The sequence below is a fragment of the Athalia rosae genome, chromosome 4 (assembly GCF_917208135.1).
Source record: "Athalia rosae chromosome 4, iyAthRosa1.1, whole genome shotgun sequence".
NCBI lineage: Eukaryota > Metazoa > Arthropoda > Insecta > Hymenoptera > Athaliidae > Athalia > Athalia rosae.
In genome coordinates, this window is record NC_064029.1 from 13205943 (window position 1) to 13223622 (window position 17680).

At 42.7% G+C, this 17680-nt stretch overlaps 1 protein-coding gene across 2 annotated transcripts in view; it reads left to right on the plus strand.

Moving 5' to 3' along the window:
• Positions 1–6633: 6633 nt before the first annotated feature.
• LOC125500764 overlaps positions 6634–17680 on the plus strand; it is a 35405-nt gene continuing 24358 nt past the window's right edge. For both annotated transcript variants that reach the window (XM_048654756.1, XM_048654755.1), the window contains exons 1-2: positions 6634–6931; positions 7704–7875. In XM_048654756.1, coding sequence (XP_048510713.1) covers positions 6766–6931; positions 7704–7875 — 338 coding nt within the window. In that variant the 5' untranslated portion in view covers positions 6634–6765. The remainder of the gene's footprint in view (positions 6932–7703; positions 7876–17680) is intronic.

Genomic DNA, 17680 nt, shown 5'->3' on the forward strand with positions numbered 1-17680 from the left:
ATAAAATCATATCGTCACACGAATCGGTCGTTGATGCAATCGACGATACTCACTGTATCTGCCTCTGTTTGCTCTTCCGTCGGATTAAGTCGTCCGAATCTGCGATCAACCTGTGCAATATTTTAACCGAGATGGCGACCGATAGGATAGTCGAGTTCTTTGTCGGGAATGGAATACTAAACAGCTTATATACCGAGGATCACGAGCCCGGATTCCCCGCACTTTTGGGCGAGGTCCCCGAAGTGAGTTAAATAAAGATCTTCCGCCGCTTGTTCACGTATCTCAATCTCAGCGTTTTTAACTTTTTGGTGGATTTTGCGTGAACCGCGGCTATTATACCGTAAACGCACCCTTTCCGCGGGTACCTTACAACAGGAGTCGGGAGATGCTCCAACACTTTCGAGGGCAATAGTCCGCGTGGATTTTTTCCTTTTGCCGCACCTCTTCGACGCGCGTTTTATTTTATTTATTCATTCCCTCCGTGGTTATCTCGACCACATTAGAGGAAAGACGAGTACGTATAGGTGATGCAAGGATTACTAGGAAACGAATTTATGTTATAAATATATGTATATGGACGTCCGTGTCTCGATCTCCGATACGCAGAAAGGTATATTGTAAGCGCAGCCTCGACGATCTTCTCAGACCTTGGAAATACATAAAACTAGAAGGTCACAAACTCGGGTGTCCACGTTATTATTATGTACGTAAAATTATACGCGCGATAGACGTGCATGCAAACATTACATCTGGCTGAGAAGTCGTATCGCGCGTGTCTTGCGCGAGTTGCACGCCTGAATAATGTAAATCTCAGATGTACGAGATGACCGATATAGACCAGCTCTGTTGGACTAAAAAATTTCGAGCATCCTCGTATAAATTCACGGACGAATTCTATCAGACATTCGTCACCTGTTCTCGCTTCGAACGCTTATAAATATGTGTACCGCGCTTACTTCGAATCTGCAAGTTGGCGCGCTGTATGTGCAGCTCGATTCGGAATGTAGTCGATGATATGCAAATTTTATCTCGATATCGACGCAGGTCCGTGAATGAAAAATATTATGCCCCGCAGAGAACGCGCGAGTCGCGAGTAAAACTGATCAATGAAAGTTCTTCGGGATTAGCATACCTCACCGGATATAATGACTAATTTACGACCGAGCCGTGAATCATTCCACTCGAGGTTCGTACGAGCGTTACGAAAATCAATTACGGCGCGAGGCGATTAAATTATTCCAAAGAATTCTCGCGAGGATCTTCCTCCGTTGGTTCGTCGCTGTCGCGTTGGATATCGGGATCAGATCACGGGGACGCAGCTCGTTGAAAAAAGATCCGACAATGGACAGTCATTGTTCAGTTCTCGAGGGCTGTCAATGGAGAACAGCGACCTTAAATCTTAAGTAATGAGCCAAACATGCAGCGTGTGCCTGACGTTTGATTTTTCCCTGCGATTTATCGGCCAAATATATCGTCCGTACTTTCCCCCTTTTTTCCGCCGGATTTTTCAGATGAAGAAACGAAATTTCGGACTCGCTTGAATTTTTTATATTGTGATAATTGTATTCGTCATTACAAGGCAAAATTCTGTACCGATGCGAGAGAGAGAGAGAGAGAGAGAGAGAGAGAGGCTGCGCTGTTCGGCAGATGTTAAAAGCTGCGGCGTGTAGCTTATCTGCAATCTGGTCCCAGCAGAGGATCTTAAAGATAAAATCAGGACCTTATGGATTATGCTTGTATGCCAACACCATAGAATAGCCATGTTGAAAGTTTACCATTGTAGGGTAGTGCGCATTGTTGTGCTTGTCAACGATTCAGTCGTTCAGTTTAAAATATTTAGGTCTTAAGATTTTAAGTCCTCCACCTCAAGAATCTGGACGAGTTTTTGAAAAAACCAAAACCTAGTTTCTCACCGCACTCATTTTCTGAATTTCCTTCTCTTCTTTCGATATTTACTTGCCCAACGTCTAGTTAATTTGTTGTTTTTTTTTTCAATTTTTAAACGTTAACGCTCGCGCGGTCTCCCTTCGGGCTTCGTCGGATGATTTGTTATACGGATAATTTTCCGGACGTAGTGACGAAACGATCCCTTCTCAAACAATATTTCACCGACGATGTAGCTCTCTTAACAGTCGGACTGGCGCAGGTACGTATTGAAAAAACTGCCATAAGGCAGCTCTCAAAGTTTGAAACGGATGGGTCAAATCGATCAATGTTCTAGCTCGAAAAATCTAGGCCTCGAATAGCGCAGCGCACAAACCACTTCCGTCCATCCGTGTACCGGCAACTTTTATAATAAAGGGAGAAGAAGAAAAGAAAAAAAGAGAAAAAAAAAGAGATGCTTCGATACGAGATTTAGACTTCCTGCTTCCAAAATACTAATTGGTGCTTTTATCTCCCCGACCATGTCGAAGGTCCCCTAATCTTGAATATTTACCAAAATAGATTGTTGTTCTTCTTTTTACTTTTCAGTGGAATTTTTCCTTTTTCTTGTCTTCTAATTTTTTACTTTAACATTGAATTAAGTATACATTACACATGTACTAATGTTGCACTGCGTACGCGGGGTTTCTCAGTTACTGCGTGTAGTGTCGATGATATCGAGATGAGATCTACACCGAGGGTTTATCGCTCAGATCACGGACAAAAAAAGCCCAACTAGCTTCTACGTGCAGATTGGGATCTCAACCCTTCCGAAGTAATTGGCCAGATGCTTATAGATCCTCCGTGATTAGGAAACGCGATATATATCTCCAACAAATATACAATTGAAATCAACCCTTTTTTCTTCTCATTCCGCTCGGTATAGTAGCTAGCTTGTTACAAGGATCGTTAAAAAGTAAATCTAAAAGTTTTTCTTCATTTGTGTAGAGACCGAAAAAAACAGCGAGTCGCTTCGGGTGATTTTATTTTCAGGTGGTTTGAATAAACGAGAAATGAGAAAGGAGCGGCGGTAATCGTATCGAACGATCGGCGATGTGTACTTTCATATGACGGAAGGTATCAGATTTTATTTATCGAGTTCTTTTTCTGCTTACCATATCGTGAAATATGAATGAAATTGATGATCGGGACGATGCGACGGATTGCTTTTGCAGCGAGGTACCAGCGCGGGTAATTGCGCTTGACGAACGTTAAAAGTAACTGTGGATTTTACAAGTTCTGCCAGATATAATTTTTAGTCGGGTATACGTCGTGGCGAAATTCTTGCGCGTATAAGGGGGAAGTGTCAGTAAAATTGCGACCATAAAACACTCGGCCGATGATCGAAATTATCTTATTATACTTCGGTCGGTGTGTGCGCACTTTTTTTCAATTAATTTGCTGCACATTTCAGCCTTTCACTCGAAAGTTCGAGAAATTCCCGTGTTGATATATCCTCCCTTCGGTTTACCGTTGATGTTGTGCATCGAGGAAATTTCGATGTAATTTATTATAAAATTGATTGGGCAACATGCGAGAATTGAAATAATTAAAACCTCGATGTATAGGTCACACGTACCGTGTGTAAAATCGTGAATAATTAGGACATTTGTTTGTACTCCGTCGGTTTTAGTAGGTTTTTTCAGTTTCAAGATTTCATCCTTGGTGAGAGGAGATTGTATTGCAATTATTAAATTTCCAAGTAAGTTGCGCCGCTACGATTTTTATCGTCGTTAAGATAAAAATTATTCTGTGAAAGGCGAAGGACTCCACATCCTGATTCGCAGCGACGCGGATGAGCGACTTTTAAAATTACAGAGGAATTTTTTTTTTTTTCCCTCTTATCTTTTTCTTATGCCGAGCTGCTGCTCCAGAAAATTGCGTAATTGTAACACTGCGGGGTATTCATTTTGTATTTTTTTTTTTTCACCTCTCCTTTATGCAACTGACAATGAGCGGAGTTGAGAAGTGAATAAATGCGCACGCGTTGATCAAATTGCCCAGTAGTTAATTGAAGAAGAAAAATGTAAGTGTACGATCGTCGAGTTAATTTATCTCCTCTCCATTACCGATTGCAACACCCGATGCAATTGTGATTTACGCGAATGAACAATCGTCGAAATTCGTCGTTCCCGATCCGGGTATCGCGAGAGCGAGAATCGATCAGATATTTCTTTCGGCGTGTTTAAACTGACGCTTTAGAGGGATTTCAGGTAAAGCTATCCCGGATGCAGGCGATCTTAAGCGACAAATTTTGCAAACAAAGTGTCACGCGAAGCCGACTGTCGTTTTTCCAACTTCTTATGAGCTATCTGATCGGCCTGTCGTCCACATGACCGGCAGTGTCATTGAAAGCCCACGCTTATAACGTAGGATAAACATCGGAGCGGATAGGACGACGAAGCGATGCAGCCTATGCGGGATCCGGGATATCGTTAAACTTTACTCTTGACACTCGTGAAGCGAATTCACAACTGTATTCGAGATTTTGTTATTTCACTACCGAGATAATTTCAGATAAGTTTTACGGGGACTTACGGCGATGACAAAATCCCAACAAAGCTGCATCGATATCCCTATGGGCTGCGGGAGAATGGGAAAATTCCAATATGAAAATTAAAATAAGAAGAAAAAAAAAAAAATTATTATTCTCAGAGACGATTTCATTTGGCAAACAAACGTTATTTTTCCTATCGAGAAATAGAAAATTCGTGTAAAAATTCAGCCATCATCTTCGTTAAATAAGTCATCGATTCTGTTGAAACTTTGACATCGTTTTACCGTACACGGGGATACCGCAGAAGGAGGATATCGCGGATATTCGCAAAATCATTCGGAGCAAACGTACAACGTAAGAGGTGAGTTGTTCGCGGTAGAAATGTTCGTAGTGAGCAAAAGGCCCCCTCCCTTCCCCTCCCCTCCCCCGCCCCGTTGGGCGTTGCGGGACCTGGTGGGCTCCGCGAACACCGCAAGGACGTCTTATCCTTCGAAAAGATCTATGGACCCGGACTGGGACCTGAGGCCCTGTTAGAAATATCGCACGAACGATCGTAGATCTATCTTCGATAAGGACCTTTTTCCGACTGGAGTTCTTCTCTTATTCTTTCTAGGATTATGAGCAGCTGAGGACTTAAATTTACAACGAGTATTGCTTGTACATGTGGCGAATATAAACTCGTACACTTCGACTCATTGTCGGTCGACACCCCCGTTTCGGTTTTACCATACATTCTAATAAAAAAAAAAAAAAAGTAAGATATAAATTCTTATTAACTCGTGGAATTTCGTTTCCTCAGGTTTTCAAACAATCGGGTTTCCCGTATAGAAATCAATTTATAGATGTCCTTCTCTCCGTCTGCCCTTTCGATTCGATTCCACGTAACCCATTCGGGGCCCGAACTTTCTTGTTCGAGAATATTTCATGGATAACTCTCGTGTCCTTTTTCTTCACTTCCCTTCCAACGCGGGAAATAAAAAATATATACAGTTCGATTATACGATTGGGTTATCTTATCCGAGAGATTAAATTCTTCTGTTCGATTATTTTTGTTTTCCTTTTTTGGAAATTTGTCCTCTCCTGTTTTATTTTATTCGTTTTCATTCTCATATAACTTTCGATGCGTGTCAACTCTCACGGTATACTATATCGTTTTCCGACCAGAGACACCTGCGTCGTAAGAATGCCTCAGATATGCTACGCGGCTTATACCAAGGAATCTGCATCGTAACTACCTGATTGATTGTTAATCGATCTATCGAAAGGCTATAGGACGCGCGGTCAGGTGGAATTCAAATGTTGATAAATGAACGCGCCCGAAAATTTAGAAACCATAACAAATAACGTCCTCCTCATGCGGGAATATTCATTCCCATCCCGAGTTTCCCGCACGTCAACCGGAATATTTCGACGTAAAAGTTCAATCCCAGAAAATATGTTCCGACAATTTTTTCACAGCGGAACTCGCGCCAGTTTTTCGTCGAGGATGATGATAAAAACGCAATATCTCGTCGGCGTTCCGGTTTGACTTTATAGGTTCTTCGGCGTATGGATGAGATCGAATCTAGATTTGAAAGAAAGGATCGTAATAGTGTTTCGGTTTGTTCGGTTCACCGGGACGTTGCGCAGGTGCATTTAATCTGAGGATTTCGTAGGATCATCGCGGAACATAATGCGAAGCGTATAGATATATGCCGAATGTCCGTTTCACTTTCAACGACTATACGAGGTGCGGCAGGTATACGTGTACGTCGGGTGGATCGCCGAAATAATTAGATATTAATTACCGGACTACCGTAGGGGGCCCTTGTATCAAAGATCCTCGAGTCATCCGGCTTAATACGTAGGATCGAATGTTCTATCTATAACCAGTTAAGATGGAACCTGCACATTGCCTCGAAATGAAACGCATCTCGGCTCTGCAGCGAGATCCTGCCGTACAGCGTCGTTAAGGGATCTTCCGGAGAGAGAGTTTAATTACGTAGATCGCATTCAACCTTAGCCGGTATAATATATATATTAGCTTTTTGACATCGTAGCTGGTGAAAATGTTTCATCTTGCCGATGTGTTTAACCGCTCTACCGCGCATACCGGTCCCTCGAACATCGTCATCTTTTCGATCATCCCTTTTAACTAATATCCCAATTTACAGCGTATTCGGTAGCCCCTTCGACGTACAATACTCCAAATTAATAGCGTCTTTCGCGCCGGACTTCCGCTAGAGCTCGTCGAGAGATAAAAATTTTTTATCTCCTCCCTCGCCGACGATCGTAGAGAAAAATCGTGGGAGTTAAAAACCGAGAAGGTGTATGTATTGTAAATTTTATAGAACGCTTATCGGCCGATGGGTTCGGCGGTTCGTTTCCTCCCGAAGGGTATTGAGGAAGGCACGTGGAGGCGTCTCGTACGTCGGAAAGTCACGCGTGACGCTTGGTCTCTACTTATAGCGTGGCGTGGATCGGGTCGCGTGACGGAATCCGTGCCGTGGGCATTACCGCAATTGGAACTAGGTAATAGCCACTTGCCCCGATCTTTAATACGTATCTCTTCGGCGCGTGACATGTAGCCAGACGACTAGATATTCACGAAGAAACTACGGTAACTACGTCAAAGATAAAACCGAGCTGAGGAGAAGAAAAACCATTATTCAAATTTCACGAACTTTTTCTCTTTTTCGAATACCTTGGATTTGTATGCCTTATTTTTTTTTTTTTTTTTTCTCTTGAAAATAAAAAAAAAAAGAAAGAAAGAAAGAAAATAGGTGCGGAACAGTGGTGCATAATAGCTGTTGCGCAGGTAACGAGTTTGGAGGCTGCGGTAGGTGCCCCCGTTGATCCTTGGAAATTTTTTCTTCCCATAGAGCGTACAGTGGCACGCGAATGCCTGCGGAATGGGGTCGGTTGTACCCTACAGAAGTAAGTCCGAGCATTGTTCCTTGTGTCGAGAGACAATAGAGGCACAATAGCACCTTACCCGGCTGCCACACCCGAAAAAGCGTCTCCTCCTCCGACTCCTTCGCAGGATTCGGTTTTATTGTCAGAAGTTGAACAAAAGGAGTTGCGCGCGAGAGAGAGAGAGGGAGAGAGAGAGAGAAAGAGCTTGTAAAAGGGAAGACCGAGTACTACAGGGGCCTCGGAAACCCAAATCCTTTAGAGGCCCTTTTTATTTATTGACTTTATTTTTATGCGCCTCTTATTGTGCATGTCGCTCGATTTGCCGTTGTACCATCTCCTCGCTGACGCGCTCACGGTCCAGTTGTTGACGGGGTTGAAACAATTTCAGATATATTGAAACAGATGAAGAATTTGAAAACGTTGAACGTCGAGAGAGAGCGGATGGCGAGGGGAACGAAACGGAACGGAGGGCATCAAGAAACGCGTAAGGATCGTGGACCAAATCGACGGACCGTACAGCTACCCAGCCACCGGACGAGAGACACGCCCCAAAAACGTCGGTAAGTCGAGACCTTAGATTTTTATCGCTAGGGTTTTGAAATATCGAAGATAATATTGTCGACATGTCATAAATATATATGTATATGTATTTCGACCTATTCCATTTCCAAACTGCAGCCATCTATATAATGACGAGTTTTTGACTCGATCGTCTGTAGAAGAATACGAGAATAAGAAAGGAAAAATGAGGGAAAGACACACAGGTAAAGAAATATTAAGGGGCGCCAGGGGCATTCTAAGAAAAATTGGGCGTTTTTTTTTTTTTTTTTAAAATATGTCCATTTTGACCGACCTGATCTTGATCCTGACAAATTGTACCTTCGACATTTTTCAAGGCGGGTTAATTTCACATATCTTACACTGAAGAGAATAAGAAACCGAGATGCGATCAAGCTCGTGAGCCCGCTTCGCATTTTCGCGTATACTACGTAATCTGAAGACACTCGGGACAAAAAAATTGTTGCAACGATTTCCTTTATATCCGTAAAATTGGCACCCATGAAGAATACGTCGTCGCGCGTTTCGGAGTTCACCGGAGATGTACGCTCGCCGTCGTCAAATTACGCGATCGTGGTCTCGCCTTATTTTGAAGAGAAAAAAAATACCAATTCAGAATCAATTTGCCCGTCCTCGAGAGCATTATTCTAATCCATGGGTCGTTCGGCGTTTTACGGCACAGACGACGGGATAGGAAGAGGAGAAGGGAGAAGTGCAGGTAATTCTTACGTACAGAAATACATGGACATGCTTCAATACTTTGATGTGAGAAAAAAAAAAAAAAAAAAAAAAAATTGGAAACACACAAAAAATAGAAAGAAGACGAAGAGCACGAGACGTCGAATGCCCAAAGGCGTCGGTGGATTTTTCGTATGCGGCGCACGCCGACTGCCACAAAACTGTTTAGCCCTAAATATTCAAGTAATACCCGGTAATCGACGGTAATAAGGATGGCCGCGCGGAGACGTGTGGCGCGAAATTGTGGTGTAGGTAAAAAAAAAAAAAAAGAGCCAGCTTACGAAATAGTTGGTGAAAAAACAAAAAAATCGAGAGTCTAAAAGCACGCTCTTACATGCACGAGAGGGAAAAAATTGTTACCGTACGGCAAGTGTGACGTCGACATTGAGTTTTAGATTTCTTCGGTGTGCTTAAGTGGATATACTTAATTATGGCGCAGATTCGAACGGCGAATTTTACGATATTTCACGACAGCGCGGACTAATGGGGATCAATGGACGAAAAATGAAAAAAACTAAAACAGAAACTAACCATCCAGCGTAGGTATGGCTTAGGATAGTTTTCGATAACGAGAATCGATTATCTTACGCTTTGAGGGGATTTTCAAGATTCCTGAAATTCATTCGCCGGCTGGTACTTAAGGCGTCAGATTTACGAGGAGATCAATATTCACGCGACGACCGTTATCCCGTATAGACGCTAACACAAATTTAAATTTTCGCACACAGCTACCGTGTAAATATCCTCGTCTCTAAATATCCTCGGCTATTTTTCGGATATTAAACACGAGCTCCGAACTCTTTGCGCGCTTTAATTCGAAACTCGGCGACCAAAAAATTACCTCGGAATTATACAAGGAGTACAATTACACCTCGTTTAGATCGTTTAGCAGGCGCTTATCGCTGCCATTACTGTTATTATCGACTTATTCGGCACAGCTGCTGCCGCTGCCGCTGCCGCCGTTGCCGCCGTTGCCGTCGAATTGCCCGGCCAAAAAATTAACGTCCAACTGCCCCAAACATGCCTCGTTTATACGCCGCGATCGGAGATCGTGCGAGGTGCGAAAATTACTCGGCTACGTTCTCAACCCCCAGATTTTCGTATCGCCTCCGATATAAACGCCCGCGGCAACGCTCTCGCGACTCGAGAATATAAAGGAGGAAGAATTGTCCGACTTTGTGCATCGTGAATTGTTTTTTACTTGGGGTTCTTTTTTTTTTTTATTTTCGTTTTTCTCGGACGGGACTCGGATTGTGAAGATTTTATGCGGACTCCGGGGAGGGGCGCTCGGATCTAATCGTAAAATCATTAACGTTGAACCGTAAAACTTATTTAATTAAAGAGCGCGAGGGTATAACTGATAGGGTCATCAAGATTGACCGTTTGGTATGGGCTCAGCGCACACGGACAAAGTCGGTATACGACGTATATACGTATATACGTATATATATATATATCTCATTATCTTGACACGGTAGGAAAAGGGTATATATATATATACCTATAAAGGCGGTGTTGAGTCCATGGCGGAGTCGAAAGTTTGACAACGCGACCTGCAGCGTGCGATGCTGCAGGTGTAAAAATCGAATACCACGGGACCTACACCGTATACTATAACTATGTCTACGTACACATAAATTTCACTTTGACCTAAGCGTTGCCCAAAGCGATCCGAAATGTCCGAAAAGGCGCGAGGCACGTTAATCGATGTTAATGAACTGGCCGTTTATTCAATTTATACGGTAAAATAATCTCGCCTACCAATCGGATGCTTTATGGGAATATTCGAAAAATTTCCATTTCCAGTATACACTTTTATAGCGAACGAGAAATTAGTGAAGGGAAAAAGATAAGAGAATTAGAAAAAAAAAAAAAAAAAAAAATCGAATTCGCAAAACGAAAAAACAGTTCGCAGTTTTTAACCGGCGGCATGCAAATCGCAATGACCGAAGAGTGTTGAGAGGCATTCTCGTATTTTTTCTGCGCTGATGCACCTTCGGGAATATACAAGGACAAAGAACGACGGGGATATATCCAGTCGAAGGAAGTGTGCTTAAGGACAATGGTACCTGCCAGAACCGCGGGTATCTCAAAAGCGCGCTTTGAATGGGTTCTGCTATTTTCCTTTTGCCTCAAAAGTCCCTCTCCAGGATGAATAGGATCATTAGCCAATGGATATAGCTGCACGCGAATACTGCGGCGCGCGTTGCGGGGTTCTACAAATGGAAAGTCATTTTTCTCAGTAAATTCTTTTTCATTTTTTTCTCTTCCTCTTTTTTTGTTTTTTTTTTTTGTTTCGGGATTAGGGTGGGCAAACTGTTAAAAATGAGCTTTGAAATCCGCAAAGTTTCAAGGACAAAATGAACCGGTAAAAATTCTCGATCGTTTCAAAGCTGTGGTATACGTACTGCGGCCGCACCGAGGATCGTTCGCTCGTTCGCTCGTTCGATCGATCGATCGATCGGGGGGACGCGCTCCGAATCCCGAAAGGCAGGATGATCGAGGATTTCAAGGTAAAGATATATTATCCGGGGGGGGGACTATAGTGTGAGATTTGGAACAATCATTTCATAAGTGGCATCTAGGCGCTGCTCTGCCTAATGGAGCGTAATTTCGGCGATTCAGTTCTCGTCAGCACCTCGCCTCCGATGTATAAGGGGCTTTCGGCAAATCCGAGTGAGCCCATAGAAGAATATACGTGCATGGACTTTATGTATGCGAGAACCTGCACGGATCACATTTTAGCACCTGCAATCTTCTCACCTTTTGCAGCTGGAAAGATTTTCGGAGGTATACGAAACCCGAAACAGCTCTCTGTAATTTTAACACTATTTCGTAGTTGGATTTACAAATGTGCGAATCACAGCCCCCTGAGATGATTGCATATCCTTTTGTTACCCGACGGGTCTCTAGACCGATGCTACCTTTCTTGTTCTTTTTGATTTTTCTTCGTTTCCTTTTTTTTTTTTTTTGTTTTTTTTTGTTATTCAACCGAGAGACGGGTACCGCGTGCCAAACGATTATTTAATGACTCTAAATTGATTCCACGTAACTTTCGAGTACCGCACCTCCTCCGCTGTATAGTTGTGTCAATTTCCAACAATGAGATGCTCTGAATTTTTCGTTCTCATTATTAAAAATCTAATCGTGAATCGAAGTATAAAGGAAATGAAAATATTGCCATGGGTTTTCTGCGAGGGGAACAATCAGCATTGGAAATTCGGAGATAAAAAGGGGAGGAGTCGTCCACCTCTCGAAGACTATACACGGAGAGAAGAGTGCGTGCTGCAGCAGTTAGCGGGATCTCGCCATAACACTGCATGGCAATGAGGGACATAAACTAACCGGGATAAGTACAGGGCTGTTCTTCTTTGACGGTGATTCGTAAAGTTTGCTGTTACTCTCGGTGAAATATATTTACATCGAACACCTCGCCCGAGCCTTTATTTAACACCTGTGTATACGCGGTGACTGAAAAAAACCGGAACTATCGGTTCATCGAAAAAGGAAACTACGGGCCAAGGCGGCCCACGACTCTCAAAGAAATTAGTTACGTCGGGGAAATCGTGGAAAAGAAGATTCGCAGAGCGGTTGGGAGAAATGGTACCGGACCGAATGACTGCTGGGATTCTTTCGAAAGTTTGACTTTTATCTTTATCCAGCATCAACATTTTTTTTCGCCACCCTGTATTCAAGTGCGCGAGTCGACCGACACTACGTCATCATCCTGCAGCAGCTATAACTCTGTGATTGCCCACCTCGATGATTTAAGACTCTACGACGTCAACTGAACCTTGCGACGAACGGACCCAGAGTTGCCGAGAAATTACCTGTAACGAATCCCGAACGCGTGAGCCTTCAATTTGGACACGGGCATAGCGTGAGAAGTAAAATTTCTCGGTGAACGGAACATATATTTTTTTTTTTTTTTTTTTCTATCATTTCAATGAAAAATAGTTCGATAGAAAAGTTGGAAAGCAGATACGTCAGCTATTCGATTGAGAGTGAAAGTTTTCGGTGCCAGAGTAAACATCCTTTGACGATTACGTTATCGATAGCGATTCAATGAATTCATCGATACTAATTTGAAAAAATACCGGCGAAATTTCGATACTTATACAAAAAGAAGAATCGTGGGGTGAACCGGGTGTTCCGTTACCACAAATTAGAGTTTCAACAATTTTCACGTCAGTTTTTCAAAATCCTTCAGTTTTGGGGTCGCGTGGCGAGTCTGTCGACCATCTGATGTGGAGACCAACTCGATTCCTATTCATTCATCCAATTTTACAAATAATGACTCAGAATCCCGAAGGATGCGGGCTGAACTTACATCGCATGCAGCTTGTTTCTCGGTGGTGGGCGACATGAATGGATCAACGTACGCGATAAAATACAATGAATGAAATTCTTTCTTACGCACCGCAGAAATGGATAAAAACCTAAGAAAAAAAAAAAAAAAACGAAAGGACGAGACTGCGGAATAAGGGAATAAGAAAAATTGCGGGACGCTCGGTAGATACCGAAGAGAATCGGTACCCTAGCGGTTGATAATTAATTAAAACTCGATGGTTAACTCGCGGCATGTAGATGGAAATCGATCGCCTTCTGAATCGATTGAGAATTCTTCCGGCTGATGCATTAACAGTATATAATACGGTTCGTTGTTGGTTTCGCGAGCCTTGTGGGAAAATATGGTACGGGTGTAGTATAATAGTTGTTCCACGTGGAGGCCGGGTATATCTGCCATCTAGACATCCGCTATACCCGGTGGAGGAATTCTTTTAATCAGAAGATTAATTAATTTTATAACGAAGCCCCCCTCCCTCGATATATATGTCAACGTAAGATGGAATTAATTCGGAGCTGGTCCCGTGCATCCACGCAAAGGATTTTCTAGGACTTCGCAGCTGCTCTTACACGCGATCATCTTGGAAACGAGAATCGAGAAATACCGATGACAGATTTTCCGATATCACCTTAATGGGAATAGGAGCTCGGAAGGCGGTTTTGGAAGACCTTTGAAGGGGTTATAATTCCTCCAGTGAAAATTCAAAGGTCCAACAGCTATCTGGAATGAAGACATTTGGGGTAAATTAAAATACCCCCGTGACGCCAGATAACGGTAGTCCCGAAGCAAACGAGGGGACGGTATTATACCTTGATGCGTAATGGGTTATATACCGCTGTGTAGAGTCGGTAGAATGGATTCTTTTAATTGTGTCCGAGTCGGAGCTGTACACCGTACCCCTGACCCGTACAGTTATGAATGTCTTTATATCTCGTATGTTTGTGGCGATAGAAATCGGGCTTTAGGAATTTGTGTAATTATCTGATTTTATTTTTTCAAACGAACACTGAAAACGCGCGGTAGCTACGGGACGTCGGAGTGTCTTTATTTATTCGTTCCTCGATAGCGAAGCGATATTCGACTCCCGTAGGATTTTTCTATTACCCCCGAAGTTTTTGTACCGGCGAATCGTCGGGTCGCCCCTCCGTTAATGGAGACGTAAGAATTAATCTTGGCTTAGTGCTTTTCCTAATTAGTCGGTTGATTAGACCGACTTTAAGACTCTTCCTTTTTTTTCCTCCATTGAAAGAACAGAAGCGATTCTTTTGTGTCTCGAAACGATTCTCCGAATCGTAGGATTTGTAGAACCCGTTCGCATTCGTCTTTGAGAAACGGAAAATCGGGAGGGATCGAACTTTTTCGTACTGAACAGGCGCGGCAGGTTCGTTATAAAACTTGAAAACGGTCACGAAATTAATTGGAGACGATAAATCTGAAAGATACGATAATCGAGGGACCTTCGTCACTGATAATCGATACCAAATTAAGTATTGTACGATACCCGAGACAACTTTGCTCGAAAAGTGCTGTGGTATGAAAAAAAAAATATATATATATATTTCATTTGAAAAGCGCGATACCGCACACCTACGAAATAATAAAAACTCGTCATCGTCAGAGATAAGAGGACGGAAAAATTCGACGAGATTAAGATATCGAAATTCTCGATCGGTCGTAAAAATCAATGGGATTCGTGGAATGATGTTTCGTTTTGACGTGCGGAAAGCATGAGCAGCTCATGCATATATTCCAACTTTTCTGATTATCGAACACCTAAAGTGATTTGAACATTTGCCGCTGCGTGTACTCGGTTGGTAGTTTTTTCTTCTTTATACAGAAAGTCGAGAGGATCGAAAATATCTTTACGGTCAAAAGCAGTATAGATAAGTAATTCTGATCTATAAAACCCAAGCGGCTTGAATAAGCAGCGAACGTCTACGATGACACGTAAAAATTAGTAGAGAACTTCCGTCGTCGGTTCTCACGTGATTTTTATTACGTTTTGACCAGTTTCAGGGGATCTTTTTCTCCTATGCGCCGCTGACAAATATTTCGAATTAGATCGTAAGAGTCGATAGCTACGGAGATTATACTCTCTCTCACCGCTGTACAACGTTTATCCATTTTTTTTTTTTTTTTTTGTTTCTATCTCTTATTTTTTTCGGAATTTTTTTTTTCCTCCTTCTCTCAGCGTTATCCGATCGAGTCGCCTATTTGACCCTGTCGTTTTTATATACTGTGCCCGAAGTGAACTACCGTAAAATTTACGACGGTTCACGGGACGTATATTTCGTGACTGCATCGACGTTTTTCGAAGTTAAGACGACCGGCTATACGGGCGCGCACCTAAATCGAAACGATAATCGAAGGCCTCCGGCTTTACTCGATCGGGAAATCGGGCAGCAAAGAAGTCAATTTAGAAGCACATGTGGGTCTCCAGCTTTTGGTAACGAAACTTCGTAATTTCGAAGGTGTTGGTGGTTTCCAAAAGATAAAACGAACTTGTAGGAAGGGATTTGATGCAGGTGCTGCTGCTGCCGCCGCTTCTGTCGCCATATATACGTTCTCATCGATTGTCGTAAAAGTTGAAGTCGTTTAGAAGCAGTTATGCAAAGTTTACGACTACCATATTCGACGCTGAAGGAAAGCTGAAGGTACAATAAAAACGCATATATACATATACATATATCCCACTTTCATACCCGCGCTCACCGACGTACGTTTATTTTTTTCGTTTAGTGGTTTTTGATACGGAGGGGTTGTGTCTTTCGAGACGAAAATATGCGTATGTTGCGTGGTCCAGTTTAAAAACCAGCTCATTCGGACGCGTATATAAAGTTTAGGTGGGTAGGATATTATAAAACCGCCAACTTAAAACTTGACTACTTGAAAAACATTTTTATTGGGGATTATCATCCTGTTAGATAGTTAATTTAATCAAAGTTTATAACCGCACAGCCACTTTAGTTTCATGGTTCAACGGACGATTTAATTAATTCAAATTCTGCAGCGTAGATTTATATATATTATTCACACCTCAGGCTCACAAGTGAAATAAGAACGATTTCAATTCCGACCTCCTTCAAAAAGTCCATTTCTTTTTTTTTCGCTCGTCACAGCGATCAATCGATCATAACTCGATCAATTTCATAGATGGATCCGATTTAGCTTGCAGATTTGGATTTCTGGGCTCAAAATACATAACCATACTATATAAAACCGAATTAATCAAAAATGTTGATTTTTGGGTCAAAAGTTTTCTCACGTATTTTGACTTCGGAAACACGAATTCATCGGCCAAATTGAACTACGAATTAATCCCATCGAGTTATCTCAATTCCGCTACTCCAAAAAGTTGAAAATTAGCGATAACCAGATGATTTCAACGACCGGATCAGTTCGGTTAGCCGTAGTTTCGATTTTTGAGTTCAGCAGTGATATTTTCTTTGATTTCCGAGGTAAACGGTTAGGCCTGATCGCGCGGGGTAGGAACGAATTGATTCCGTCAAACCGCATACTACGTTTCTTCATACGTACGCGGGATCGCGTGGAGTACAAATTACCGGTACAGTGGTGCAAAAACCACAAAACATTGAATACTCTTACCGGCGGTGGTTGTGCCGTTGCTTGCTGCATAAGCAAAAGCAACAAACGAAGTATATACGGTAGCCAACTGCAGCGGTCGTTAAATTCCCGACGGGATCTTTTGATGCGATCGTTATCGATGATTTGACGTACGCCACGCGAATCCACAACACACAATACGCATAAATACAAACCACCCGACTCCGTTAGTCATACCTCTGTGTGTATGTATACGTATACACATGTATATGTATACTCCCTACGTACGACCAATCTGACCATATACTCACGCGCATGAATTAAAGATTTAACTCGCAGGTGATCGCGGGACGTCCGAACCCGCGGCGCAACTTACCGCAGAATCTCAATTCGATTCTATGTCTCATTCTTAGTTTCGAACCTTTATATGGTCAAAATCGACTTACGTTTTTTGCACGACGAAGTACGGCCACGAACACCATACGCGCCTTTGATTCTCCTTGAAACGGAGTAGACCCGAGAAAAGGAAGAAGAAAAAATAAAATAGGTGTGTCCGATCTTGATGGGAGGTGAGCGGCAAGTGCGGGCTGCAGCTTTTCAAGCTTATTAGCTTGAACTTTGGCTACTCCATGGAGTATGTTCTTTTTTCTTCCCTCGTCTACTTTGTATGCGTAGAACGTTGTCATTTAAAGCTACGGTTGAGGTGGAGTTCGATGGTTTCTCTCTCTTGTTCGAATGTTCTTGATATTCTCTTCGGTTCTCGGGTGACGCGCGCGTTGCGGAGGATATAGTCGGCAATTAGGCAGTTCCACCGGAACATAATTAACACTTTCGGTGTTAATGAGACTCGAAGGTGTCGAGAACGTCGTCGTCCGCTCCACTTCTTTGAATCTTTACGATTTTTCGGATCGTTTCTCGGTGCGAGGCACATTCAAGGTCTCTACTTTACGGTGCCCCGAGGGAACCGCCAAACGTTTTACTGAAACGAAATACCGATAATTGACCGGGGTGTCACCGGGGCTTTATCCTCAACCCTTTTTTGCTTTTTTTTTTCTCTTCTCTTCTCTTCTCAGCTTCTCACCCATCTTCACTTCACGGTATTCTCGCTTGTAAGATAAAATGTACGGACTCAATTTATACCGACTAAAAGTCACAGA